Source organism: Elgaria multicarinata, chromosome 21 (genome assembly GCF_023053635.1).
Source record: "Elgaria multicarinata webbii isolate HBS135686 ecotype San Diego chromosome 21, rElgMul1.1.pri, whole genome shotgun sequence".
Classification (NCBI taxonomy): Eukaryota; Metazoa; Chordata; class Lepidosauria; order Squamata; family Anguidae; genus Elgaria; species Elgaria multicarinata.
Genome location: NC_086191.1, coordinates 6,140,796 through 6,154,242, shown reverse-complemented (window position 1 = coordinate 6,154,242; position 13,447 = coordinate 6,140,796). Strand labels below are relative to the sequence as shown.

General features: G+C 49.9%; 1 protein-coding gene across 1 annotated transcript; it reads left to right on the top strand.

Moving 5' to 3' along the window:
- The first annotated feature begins 702 nt into the window (after positions 1–702).
- MRPL9 (mitochondrial ribosomal protein L9) lies at positions 703–13,377 on the top strand. The gene is made up of 7 exons (XM_063145652.1): positions 703–789; positions 2,244–2,403; positions 6,458–6,582; positions 7,297–7,347; positions 9,943–10,044; positions 10,369–10,452; positions 12,920–13,377. The coding sequence occupies exons 1-7, from the start codon at positions 703–705 to the stop codon at positions 13,037–13,039; spliced, it is 729 nt and encodes a 242-aa protein (XP_063001722.1). The 3' UTR covers positions 13,040–13,377.
- Positions 13,378–13,447: the final 70 nt, after the last annotated feature.

Sequence of the window (13,447 nt, the reverse complement as noted above, 5' to 3'; positions counted from 1 at the left end):
CTCTGCATGCTCAGAGGCACTTTGGTTTGGTTTCATTATTGATTTACGCCCGCCGCTCAGTGGGACTTTAATATTGAGGATCGCTCTGTCTAACAACTGTGCAAGGGGGGCGAATGCACTCTGTGCATGCTCGGAGGCACTTTGCTTCTTCGATTTCATTATTGATTTACGTCAGCCGCTCAGTGGGACTTAATGTTGAGGATTGCTCTGTCCAACAACTCTGCGGGGGGGGCGAGCGCACTCTGTGCATGCTCAGAGGCACTATGCTTCTTCAATTTCATTATTGATTTACGCCAGCCGCTCAGCGGGACTTAAATGTTGAGGATCGCTCTTTCTAACAACTCTGCACGGGGTGAACACTCTCTGTGCATGCTCAGAGGCAACGTGCCGCAACGCTTCGAAAGAGCGAGTCACACACACACACACAAAATACACCATTCGTGACGGCTAAGATAAAGCCGAATTGTGTGCAAGAAGGGGCTAAATGAATATTTGGGGGTGGGGGGGGTAGGCACGCAAAAATCCCCGGGGTTTCTGATGACTCCGGCCGGCTTTTGCTTTCCGAGCCGAGCCCGGCGGGCGGAGCCACGCGAGGCCGAGGCTTCGTCGGGGCCTAGTCGCTAGGCCTCAGCCAGGCGGGCGCGTGCGCGAGCGGCCGAGGGAGGAAGGGAGGAAGGAAGGAAGGAGCGAGCGGCTGAGGCGATGCTGGCTGCTTCGCTGAGGGGGGCCCTGAGGGCGGCGTCGTCTCTTTCTCCTCAGCCGCGAGGCCTCAGGCTCTCGGCCCCGCTGGTGAGGGGCCGGTTGCGGCGGGGGAGGCCCGGGGGGGGGGGGGGCGGCGGCCATGAACGCGTGTCTCCGGGTTTGCTCGTGTGGAGGGGCTGCGGAGGGGTCTCTAGGGCAGAGGACGGTGGGGGGCGCAGCTGGTAGAATATATCTGGGGGTTCACGGTGGGGGGCTTGCTCTCTTGGTGTCCCCCGTGGGGGGGAATTTAGCCTTCCGAGGTTTTATTTTCAGACTACAACTCCCACAAGCCCCAGCCAACATGGGATTGTGGGACTTGTGGGACTAAATGCCTGTTGCCTGCCCCTGATTTGGGGGATGGGGGAGCGAGGCTTATTAGGGGGCTAATTAAGGGGGTGCAGAAGGAGTAAGGCCGCCTCCCCCTCTTGGTGTCGTCCAGAGGGTTGGGACTTCAACTCCCATCATCCCCCCACCAGCATGGGTTAAGGGATGTTGGCTGTTGTCCAGAACACCTGGAGGGCACCAGGTTGGGGAAAGCCAGGAAGTTCAGAGCAAGGGGGTGGTGGTGGTGGTACAGGGGCATTTATGGGGTGGTCCCATAAATATATATAGGGGAGGGGAGGTTATATGGGGTGGTGGTGGTTGGAGGAGAGGTGTGGGGTGTATCTGGGGTGGGAAATGCATGAGGGCAGTTGGGGGAGACGTGGGGAGAGAAGTGTGGGCCCACTTTGAGAGGCTACTTAGGGGGAGATGTGGAGAGATCTAGGGGAGCGTGTTATGGGGCGGCGGAGGGTCTCTGATGAAATGGGGCAAGTCAACGGAGTGCGAAGTACGGGAGTGGGGGTGTGGGGGCTTGCTTTTGGAGAAGAGGCGTAGGGGTGCTATGGGGCAAGAAAATAGGGGGAGGTTTGGGGCTATGGGGCAGCTAGGCCTGTGGGGAGAGCTGTGAAGGAATGTATGTAGGGCAGGGGCCAGGGTAATACGTAGGCCTGGGCTTGCTTGGGAGGAGGGATTTGTGTGGGCATTTAAAGGAGCATGGGGAGCATGTGTGGGGGCAGCTGGGAAGCTTTGAGGGTAGCCTTAGATCTAGAGAGAGGTGGAAGTTAGGAGAAATGCTATGGGGCAGGGAAATAGAGAGGTTTTGTGGGGAGGGGATGTAGGGTGCCCTGTGTGGGGGGATGGAGCCTTGGGGGCAATTGTGAAATTATATTTTAGTTCCATCCCCATACACAGTACTTTATGGGGCAATCTAGCAAAAAGAGACTGGTTCTGCTCCCTGTGGGTTTACATTTTTACTTCTCTGAAGCTTGAGGTTATCGGCAACTTGGGGGAACGCACGCCCCGCACACACTCTCATTTGAAAAACCGGCTCTCCCTGGGATTTGTGCATCCCGGGAAGGGGGCCGTTTCATGTCCTCTGCGCATAGGGTGGGAAGAGAAAGCCGCGCGGAAAGGGAGCCGGGTCGGGCCTCTCGTTGACGTCCTGCGTTTCCGCCGTTCAGGGAACAGTCATTGTGGAGCGTTGGTGGAAGGTGCCCCTGAGCAAGGAAGGACGCCAACCTCGGATCAAGCACCGCCGGTTTCGGGTCTACCGTTTGGTGGAGGACACCAAGCATAGCCCGAAGGTGCCGCTGGAACTCATCCTCACGCAGCCTGTGGAGGGTATGTTCCCCGTTCAGGCCCAGACCTGGCAGTGTGCACCTATGACTCAAGTTCCTTCTTGCCCGTTGCATGCTTCATTCAGTTTAGCAAACCCATGGGATGCGCATTTATTTATTTATTACCTTTTTTTCCTCCCAAGGCAGTCTACATAATCCTCCTCTCCTTTTTATCCTCACAACAACCACCCTGTGAGGTAGGCTGGGCTGAGAGCCTGACTGGCGTAAAGACCCAGTGAGCTTCCATGGCCGAGTGGGGACTAGAACTCAGATCTCCCGACTCCCAGTCCAACACTCTAGCCACTACGCCACACTGTCTTTTAATCCTTCGCTTCTCATGGAGGCCTTTCCGTACTGTTACAGCTTCCAACGGGGAGTGAGGTGCCATTTGTTGAGGATTTTCTAGTCTGCCTGAGCAATTGGAGAATCATAGAATCATAGAATAGCAGAGTTGGAAGGGGCCTACAAGGCCATCGAGTCCAACCCCCTGCTCAATGCAGGAATCCACCCTACAGCATCCCTGACAGATGGTTGTCCAGCTGCCTCTTGAAGGCCTCTAGTGTGGGAGAGCCCACCACCTCCCTAGGTAACTGATTCCATTGTCGTACTGCTCTAACAATCAGGAAGTCATGATTATATTTCTCCTGTGGGAGGGAGGTGGGAGGCAGGGCAAAAAAAATGCTTACCTACAGCTATCCGGTTTGACTTCTCACTGGGGTGGGCACACTGAACTATTTGAGACTGTTGGTAGGGGCTTACATGACAGAATGGACTTCCATTTTAAAAAAAACCAAGCACTCCCTGCAGTTAGAAAACTAGCTTGTCAAGGCTTCTCCCCAACATGCTAGCTCTCTGCATGCAGGGACTCTTTTTAACATGGAGGAGTGTTTCTATCACATGAGCTCCAACTGCAGCCTGAAGTGGTACAGTTAAGAACGTAAGAAGAGAGCTGCTGGATCGGACCAAGGGTCCATCTAGTCTGGCATTCTGTTCACACAGTAGCCAACCAGCTGCCCGCGGGAAACTCACAAGCACGGCAGGAGTGCAACAGCACCCTCCCGCCCATGTTCCCCAGCCACTGAGGTACATAGGTGTACTGCCTCTGATACTGGCGGTAGCATATAGTCATTGTAAGTTTCCTTATCCAGTTAAGTCAGTTGTGCAATCCCTCGAGAACTGGGCTAGAGTTTCCATAGATACGGCATTACTGAAATATTTGGGCACTTAGTTGGTTCACACATTTGCCTAGTAATACGGGTTTTCGGGAAAATCTGTAATTGGAATTTTTTCCCGTGCAAACGAATTTAATTTGCGTCACGTAATTTGCACTGGGGGGGAAAAACACGTTTTCATCAGAAATTGTTGTGATGCTTTGCAGCCTTCCTCAACCTGGGGCGCTCCAGATGTGTTGGACTGCATCTCCCAGAATGCCCCAGCCAGCTAGCTGGGGCATTCTGGGAGTTGTAGTCCAACACATCTGGAGCGCCCCAGGTTGAGGAAGGCTGCTTTAGAGAGTTATCTAATTTAGAATTTTAGGATATTTTAGTATGTTTTCAGGATGCTTTTAGGATGTTTCTAAACAGCGTATATCATGTTTTTAATCAGTATTTTATGTATTTTGTGCTTATAGCTGTTCCCCGCCTCGATCCAATCGGAGAGGCGGGTAAGAAATAAATTATTATTATTATTATTATTATTATTATTATTATTATTATTATTTACAATGTTTATTTTACTTGTATGTAGTAAGTTGCCTGGTGAGGTTGTGGCCTCTCCCACACTAGAGGCCTTCAAGAGGCAGCTGGACAACCCTCTGTCAGGGATGCTTTTGGGTGGATTCCTGCATTGAGCAGGGGGTTGGACTCGATGGCCTTGAGGGCCCCTTCCAACTCTACTATTCTATGATTTTATTTATTTATTTATTTATTTAGAGTATTTTTATCCCGCACCTTAGCCAAAAGGCTCTCGGAGCGGCTTACAATGTATCAATAAAGAAGACAGTCCCTACTGTCAGGCTTACATTCTAAAAAAAGACATGACACACAAGGAAAAGTGTATGGGGAGGGAAGAGGGAGAAAATAAAAAGAAATTAAGGAGACTGTTCAGGCTGGTGGGAAGGCCCTGCTCTGTCCTCTCATCTCTCAATGGAGGGGCAATCCAACAGCTCCTTCTTCCCCACAAGGTGAAGATGTTAGCCCGGGGGGGGGGGGGGTGTCCAACTAATTCTAAGCAAGAAAACAAAACACAAGTATTTGACCTGAATTATCCGAGGGGCGACTATTTAAAGCACACTTAATGTGATGTTGTTTTACACAGAAAATTTTATTGGATTATTTATAAATATTGGAATATTTGTAAACATTTAAAGACAACTTCCCATTTAAATTTAAAGACACACATCCCATATTTCAATGCGTCTGATGTACGTAGTATGAACATTGGATACAACTTCATACCCTGTTGTTTGAATGTAAGAGGGAAAAAATGAAAGACGCTGAATTTTTTTTACCAAACCAAAGAACTTATACATGGCATGCTGACAACCGTTCATCTACAACTTTGAAAATGCCAAGGTTTCCTAATATTGTATTTAAGAATTGGCATCCATTCATTGTTTCTAATGAACTTCTGAAATGGAGAAAAAAATCCATAGAAAAATAAAACAATGGAAAATTTCCCACCCCACCCCATTTACCAGCGTTTTGGTTTTGACTGTACAAGAAGAACGTAAACGGCCGACCAGCTGTCTCCCAGGAACCCATGAGCGGGACATGAGAATAATATTACTTGAAATAATAGTATAATCTTTCCCTATTTACCCTGCCTGCATTTCCTTCCTTGTGTTAGTTTCTAGAATTGTACACCCTGAAGAGCAGAAACTCATCATTCTTTGCAACGCAACATGTATGCAGATGGTGCTGTATTAAATAATTATGTTTTCAGTTTGCTTCATTATTTGGGGGGGGGGCTGTATGTATATTCCATACTAAAAATTAAAAGTTCAGCATCAAGATAAGCTAGACTCTGCAACTTGCATAAATCATGCATTATTTTATTTATTTATTTATTTATTTATTACATTTCTCTATCGCCCCATAGCCGGAGCTCTCTGGGCGGTTCACAAAAATTAAAACCATTCAAAATATAAACCAACAGTATAAAACCATACTATAAAATACAATCTAAAAGCTCAACCAGATAAAAACAGCAGCAATGCAAAATTACAAATTTAAAACACCCAAGTTAAAATTTATTCATAGACTGTTAAAATGCTGGGAAAATAAATTATTTCTCTTGCTCTTTTTTTAAAAAAAATCTTGTATAATTTTACTTTGATTTTGCTGGTTATGGCAAGAGAAATCTTCCCATAACCATCAGAGATTTTATATTGTAGGTACACACTTTTGAGCTAGGAATTCTTCCCCTGCTCCTGCTTTCTTTTTCTTTTTTTTAAGGAAAGCCGAGATTCTCAGTAAGTTCCCTATATGGTTCAGGTCCAGGTTATCTGAAAGACCGTATTCTCCCTTATGAGCCTGCCCGTGCTTTGAGATCTTCTGGAGAAGCCCTTCTTTCAGTCCCACCATCTTCACAGGCGCTCTTTGTGGGAACATGGGACAGGGCCTTCTCAGTGGCTGCTCCCGTGCTCTGGAACTCTCTTCCCGGGGAAGCTAGGCTGGCTCCCTCCTTGATGGGCTTTCGGAAGCAGGCAAAAAGTTCTTTGTTCCGGCAGGCCTTGGGAGAATAATCTGGTCCTCCAGCTATGTTAAGGACGTGTAAAGTTTATGTTTTAATATTGTAAAAATTTTTTGTACATTTCTTTTCCTAGGTTTAAAATGTATATGTTTTAAATTTTGTAAGGCCGCCTTGAGGCCCAGTATTTATTTGTATCAATAATAATGATGATGATGATGATGATAAAATAATATGAATTCTGTGCTTTTATGGCATCGTGGCGTGCATGCACACCTAGTTACGTGAGCCGCGTTGTGTGAAGAAAGAATATCTTTGGAGTAACGGCTGTTCCTTGTACAGAAACGTTCCACGTGTCTCGTTTGCAGGTGTGGGAAACCGTGGCGATGCCGTCTTCGTGGATAAGGGTTTCGGTCGCAACTGTCTCCTTGCCGGAAACAAGGCCGTTTACGCGTCCCCTGAAAACAAGGCGATCTTTGAGGAGGAAAACCAAGTGAGTAACAGAGCTGCTGGTGGGGGGTTCTGCCTGCTGTCCCAAGTACTAACACGCTTACTAACAGGGACTGGCCGACGAGACCACATTACGCCAGTCCTTTTCCAGCTTCATTGGCTGCCAGTCCAGGTCCAGCCCGATTCAATGTGCTGGTATTAACATTTAAAGCCCTAAACGGCTTGGGGCCAGGTTATCTGAAGGAACGCCTCCTCCCATATGTACCTGCCCGGACCCTAAGGTCATCCTCAGGGGTCCTTCTCAGTGAGCCCCTGCCAAAGGAAGTGAGGCAGGTGGCTACCAGGAGCAGGGCCTTCTCTGCTGTGGCACCCTGGCTGTGGAATGAGCTCCCTACGGAGGTTCGCTTAGCACCTACATTATATGCTTTTAGACGCCTTTTTATTCTCCCAGCATTTTAACAGTCTATAAATAATTTTTAACTTGGTGTTTTAAATTCGTAATTTTGCATTGCTGCTGTTTTGATCTGGTTGAGCTTTTATATTGTATTTTATATGATGGTTTTATACTGTTGTTTTAGACTTTGAATGGTTTTAATTTTTGCGAACCGCCCAGAAAGCTCCGGCTATTGGGCGGTATAGAAATGTAATAAATAAATAAATAAATAAGTACACCTGCCATGCTGGGCTGAGCCCAAAGCAAAAACCAAGGATGACCTGGCCTTCACCTCATCAGCGTCTTCCATTTTTCACCCCCTAGTTACGTCGGGAAGGCAAGCTGCCGAGACTCCAAACCCACAGCGGCATAAAGGTGAGCTGATGCAGATCTCGAGTGTGAGAAGGGTGTGTGTGTGCAAAGTCTCTCGGCAGCATGGCTGGGGGGAACCCCATCAAGCCACGCTTGCTAACCGCTTTGCTGCATCTCTGTTATCTACTTGTTTATTTTCCGTCTTTATTTTAAGCGCACTTCTCCTGCTCTTAGCTGACAAGGTTCCCAATGTGCCTTTCGTAAGGTTATGCAATGGGGGGGGGGGGGAAACCTGGCAGGTCACAAGTTTTATTGAGATAAATGCCACAGAGGCGTTGTTCTGTACACACAGAACAAACCCAACGGCTTCTTCTGTGCCTTAGGAAAGTTAATTAGTAAATGGTCCTGTCTTTTTTTTTTAATGCAGCCAATGAATAAGCTACATTAAAACTGCCCACAACATAACCCAATTAAATATAAATCCATGTACTGCATATAAACATAATTCCATTCTACTCTATGCTTTACAAACACAAAAAACATCCGCTGGTCCTAGAGCTTCAAGGGTTTATATACGTCAGGAATTTCGGAAGTTCTGGGGGTGGGGGTGGGGGGTCCGTTCAGACCATAGGTTGTCTGAGCTCAGTGTCATCTACCTTGACTGGCCATAACGCTCCCCAAGATCTTTGTTCGACCTGGAGGCTGAACCTGGGAACTTCTGCATGCCCTACATGCTCAGGCTGGGGTTAGTTTGGTGGATTACTCAATGCACGAGCCCTCCCTTGCGGTTCTGGATTCAATGTGAATTGCAACTCATCAGAGCTCCGTCGTAAAACCTGGCTTCACTACCCATATTCAGCTCTGAAGCCGTTATGAGCCTATGGCCATGTGCAGAGTTCTTTTCCATCCTAACGGAGTAGCCACAGCCATGAGTCGGTGGGATTCTCAAGTGGAATCCTCTGGCCCAACCCGCCCCCTACTGACCCGAACCTTTGGTTGTCTTCTTGCCCCTTCTTCTCGTCTCCTCCCCCCACCCCCCATGGAATGAAAGGCTCTACATTGTAGGCTCTTTGGAGGCAGAGACCTGTCTGTCGCCAGATCATCTTGACCCTGCAGCTGCCCCAGTTTCGTTAGACATGAACCAACTCTGGTTTCTGAAGTTAGCTGTGTGGACCTTCAAGAGCAGGTGTTGTGACGACCCTTATCCTTATTCTCCTCCCGGCAATCGATCCACCATCAGCACTAGCTACGTCAAGTGCCCAGCAGTTCCGTTTCTTCCCCTGCCTGCCTCCTCCTCCTCCTTTCCCATTTTGCTGGCTCTGCTTTCTCCCCGCCAGCCACCTTGTGACCCCCGCCAGCCCCTTCCTGATTCTCTTCCTCCTGTCCGTTAAGAGTGCTGGGCCTGGGAAGACCTGGGTTTGAGTCCCTCACTCGGCTCACTGGGGGACTTTGGCCCCCGTCAATGACTCTCAGCCTAACCTACCTCATAGGGTTGTTATAAGGATAAAATGGAGAGGATTTGATTTGATTTGATTTATTACATTTATATACCGCCCCATAGCCGAAGCTCTCCGGGCGGTTTACAAAAGTTAAAAACTGAACATTAAAAAGTATGCAAAATTGAAAACCATCAAAAACATAAAAACAACGGTATCCATTTAAAAACAGCAGTTTTGGGGTCCGTTAAAAAACAAACAAACTTAGCATTGTTGAATGGTGTTAAATGCCTGGGAGAAGAGGAAAGTCTTGACCTGGCGCCAAAAAGATAACCATGTTGGCGCCAGGCGAGCCTCATCGGGGAGTTCATTCCAAAATTGGGGAGCCACCACTGAAAAGGCCCTCTCTCCCTTGTCGCCATCCTCCGAGCTTCCCTCGGAGTAGGCACCCGGAGGAGGACTTTAGATGTTGAGGGCAGTGTACGGGGAGGTTCATGTCGGGAAGGGCGTTCCGTCAGGTATTGTGGTCCCAGGCCGTGTAGGAGGGTCCTGAGTGCCACTTTGGCCTCTTTGGAAGAAAGGCAGGATGTAGACGTAACCAAGAGTGAAAGAACCAAAGGGAGGCCGTTGCCCTGGCTCGGTTAAGGATTGGGCAGGCCGCCCCTACCCATCAGTACCTGTTCAGGGCCTCAGTCCCATCCCTGTTGAACACTTCTTGCGGGGGTGTCCACAATCAGGCCTTTCTGCCTCCTCAGTTCCCTCCTCTGAACTCGGCCTCGATTCCAGTCGACCGTGTTGGTCTACAACCGGAGCGCTGTTGGCAGGCTGTCCTCTTTTTAAGGCTGTCTGAATAACAGGGAACAAATCGCTGATGAGATCATTCTCATGTATTTTCGATAAGACTCGTGTGTGTGTGTGTGTGTGTGTGTACATACGTAGCTCAACATAGCCCTGCTGCCGTCAGGTCATGAACGTCAGTATATGCCAACCTCTCTTCCCTGCCTGTCACAGGTTCAGGATCCTCTCAGGAGGTGCTGATGGGTCCGGAGCACCCGGCTTTAGCCCCACTAGAACAGCCTTTGAACATTCCCCTTGGCTCTCCGGTGAAATTTCAGCACAGGGAGGCTGCTTTGGTAGCTCCGGCCTGCAGGACAGAGTTAGTGTATTCCAATTATGGGCAGCCTCATTTTAAAAAGTGTTTTTGCTGTTTCCCTTCCTCTAGACCGTCCGGTTCCTGCGGAACTGCACCCTAAACATCGGCGTGAACGACTATGACCAGTGGGAGCTGACCAAGGAGATAGTGGCCCGCCATTTCCTCCGAAACGTGAGGGCTGCCATTTTTACCCTGGGCGGGCCTGCTGCCGTAGTACCAATGGGGAAATCAACTGAGTTAGGGTTGAGCGGCTGTCTTATATCGAGTCAGACAGACTGACCGTCTCCGCCCAGCACTGCTCTCTAGTCATTCTCGGGGATCGTGCCATTTATTTCCTCGTGGCAGTGCTAGGAATTGCTCCCAAGACCAAGCGCAACGCCTGTACTACTTGGCTGCAATTTTGCTGGGGGGGGGGGGCACGGCTTCTGGAAGGGCCCTGCCCCTTGTAAGATGCCCACCTATCATCACAATAACACCGGCTCCTCTTTCTTTCAGCTTGAGGTCGTAGTCCCCCTGCATACGCTGACGCTGCCGGACGAGCCCATCACGAAACTGGGCGATTACTGGTGTGAGGTTACGGTAAGGCCAACTTCCAGCCTGCGCTTGTACCCAGAGAGGCTTTAGGACAATCCCAGTTTTCTTAGGACTCGGGTCTAGCCTTCCTCCAGTTTATCGGGCCCATCGTACGCACGCAGCCACAAATTCCTATCGCAAGTGGACCTCCCTGGAAATGGATCGCGAAAGAAAGCGGTCTACCAGAGATCATAGAATCATAGAATAGCAGAGTTGGAAGGGGCCTATAAGGCCATCGAGTCCAAACCCCTGCTCAATGCAGGAATCCACCCTAAAGCATCCCTGACAGATGCTTGTCCGGCTGCCTCTTGAAGGCCTCTAGTGTGGGAGAGCCCAAAACCTCCCTAGGTCACTGGTTCCGTTGTACTGCTAGTCAGGAAGTTTTTCCTGATCATAGAATCATAGAATAGTAGAGTTGGAAGGGGTCTACAAGGCCATTGAGTCCAGCCCCCTAATCATTGCAGGAATCTACCCTAAAGCATCCCTGGCAGGTGGTTGTCCAGCTGCCTCTTGAAGGCCTCTAATGTGGGAGAGCCCACCACCTCCCTAGGTCATTGACTCTGTTGTCGTGCTGCTCTAACCGTCAGGATGTTTTTCCTGAGGTTTTGTCATACCACTCTTAACAGCCAGGACGTTTTTCCTGATGTCCAGCTGGAATCTGGCTTCCTTTAACTTGAGCCGGTTGTTCCGTGTCCTGCACTCTGGGAGGATCGAGAAGAGATCCTGGCCCTCTTCTGTGTGACAACCTTTTAAGTCTTTGAAGAGTGCTGTCGAATGGTTAGCGAACGGAGCCTCTCGTGTTCAGTGGTGGTGTACAACTGAACGCCAGTTGCTGGGGCAGAAGGGGAGGGCTGCCACCTTTATGGGGGCTTCCCAGAAGTGTCCGGCTGGCCACTGCTGAGGACAAGATGCCGCCGGCGGGGTTCTTGTTACATTCTTACAGTACAGAAACATGAACTTCGGTCGAGTGCTTCTGTACATAATCCGGGGCACCGTGCTTGATCGAGGCAAGTGCCGAGCTGCCCTCAGTTTCCCCATCACAGCTTGTTCCATCTGCCGCTGTTTATTTATTTGGGTATCCCTAGTAGCAAAACGCCTAACCAGGGCTCAGGTGGACTGCCGTTCACCTCCTGCGCGCTCACGCTCGTTCTTCCAAGCCTGTTTGGTCATGGCAACCTTTGCTCCCTCTTTCCTGGGTGCAAGGAGTATTTGGTTGCTGGCCATGCAAATAGGGCTGAGATGATGCTGGGGACTGGTGCGACGGTTGCCGATGTGACAGAGATGGCTCCCTAAAGCAGCGATGCCCCCCCTCTGCCAGCCTTCCCCCAACTGGTGCCCTCCAGATGTGTTGGACTACAAGCCCCATAATCCCCAGCCAGCATGGCCATTGCTTATGGGGGAAAGAAGGATATGAGGGGGGACTTCCGGGTGGAAGACAGTCGGTTTCCGTCCGACAGCTTTCAGGCAGTACCTCCCTTGCACGGGCAGGAGAAGGAGTTGGATAAATGTGGGGGATATTTACTACAGAGGTTGGCCTCCTTTTTTTTCCTTGGAAGGCAATGCCAAGTTGGCAAGCGCGGGTGCTATGTAAAATACATTTGGCTTTGCGACAGGCCTCCACACTTCTTCTTGGCCACTCTCATTTTTATTTATTTATTATTTATTTAGAATATTTATATACCGCTCCCCATTGAAAAATGTCAGAGCGGCGTCCAAGATAAAATGAAAATAAAAAACAGAATAAAACACTTAAAACACATTTTTTAAAAAAGCAAATACGGCGACTCAAAGGTGCATATTATGGAAAGGCTTCCCGGAATAAAGAGGTTTTCAGGAGGCGCCGAAAGGAGTACAAATTTGGAGCCTGCCTGACCTCCAGAGGCAGGGAATTCCACAGGAGGGGGGCCACCACGCTGAAGGCTCTTCCCCTGGTGGATTCCAATCAGAGGATGGATCTATGTGGAACCACCAGGAGCAGACCCTCGGATGACCTCAGTGACCGGGCAGGTGGGTAGGGGAGAAGGCGCTCTCTCAGGTATCCTGGTCCCAAGTCGTTTAGGGCTTTGTACACAAGTACAAGAACCGTAAACCTGGCCCGGTAGCGAATAGGCAGCCAGTGCAGTTCCCTCAGCAGAGGAGTTCCATGCTGGAAAGGGGCCGCTCCAGACAACAGCCGAGCTGCAGCGTTCTGCACTAGCTCCAGCTTCTGGAGCAGCTTCAAGGGCAGCCCCACATAGAGCGCGTTGCAGTAATCCAATCTTGAGGTTACCATTGTCTGTACCACTGTGGCCAAGCTATCCCTGTCCAGGAGTGGCCGTAGTTGGCGAACCAGCCGAAGCTGGTCAAAGGCACTCCGAGCCGTGGCGGCAACTTGAGCCTCCAGCGACAGAAATGGGTCTAGGAGTTTTAGCTCTAGGGAGCGGGGCTGCCATCTCAGGTTTCTCTCCCATCTCTGCCTCCTTGTGCGTTGCAGGTGAACGGCCTCGACACCGTCCGGGTCCCCATGTCGGTAGTGCGGTCCGCGACGCCCATGGCCAGAAGCGACAGGCTTTGGCTGGCTGAGCACGAGCCGGAAGCCGCACCTGAGCACTAATGCAGGATGCCCTCGACGTCCCCGAGGAGGATTATGGGAAACTCTCTCTCAGGCCATAAAATGGATGCAATCCGGCTGTCTCTACAGCTCCGAAAATGGAACCCGACATCAATTGGGGTTGGACAGGATTCCCTCTGCAAACTGGACCCCTCATACTTTGAGGGTGGCGGGGACAGTATCTAAACGGGAAAGAGAGTTTCCCTCTATCCTAAACCATCTCTGGCAAGCGAGTTTCTTTTGGGTAGAACGGTTACTCCGGTCCACGTTTGCTTCTGCCCGCACGTCGCTCAACGGGGAGGAGAAACGTCTTGCAAATAAAGGTATTCCTGACTCGCAAACTTCCTTCTCGTTGTGACGCGTAGCTTGGCAAGGCCCGTTCTCTGGATAGACGTAGAAGACGCAGCCGTA

What these genes read in the sequence shown, in the direction of transcription:
- MRPL9 (XM_063145652.1), top strand. Translation starts at nt 703, where the DNA reads ATGCTGGCTGCTTCGCTGAGGGGGGCCCTGAGGGCGGCGTCGTCTCTT. An exon ending in TCTTTGAGGAGGAAAACCAA is followed by an intron (nt 6,583 to 7,296) that starts GTGAGTAACAGA and finishes TTCACCCCCTAG; the next exon opens with TTACGTCGGGAAGGCAAGCT. An exon ending in CCCGCCATTTCCTCCGAAAC is followed by an intron (nt 10,045 to 10,368) that starts GTGAGGGCTGCC and finishes TCTTTCTTTCAG; the next exon opens with CTTGAGGTCGTAGTCCCCCT.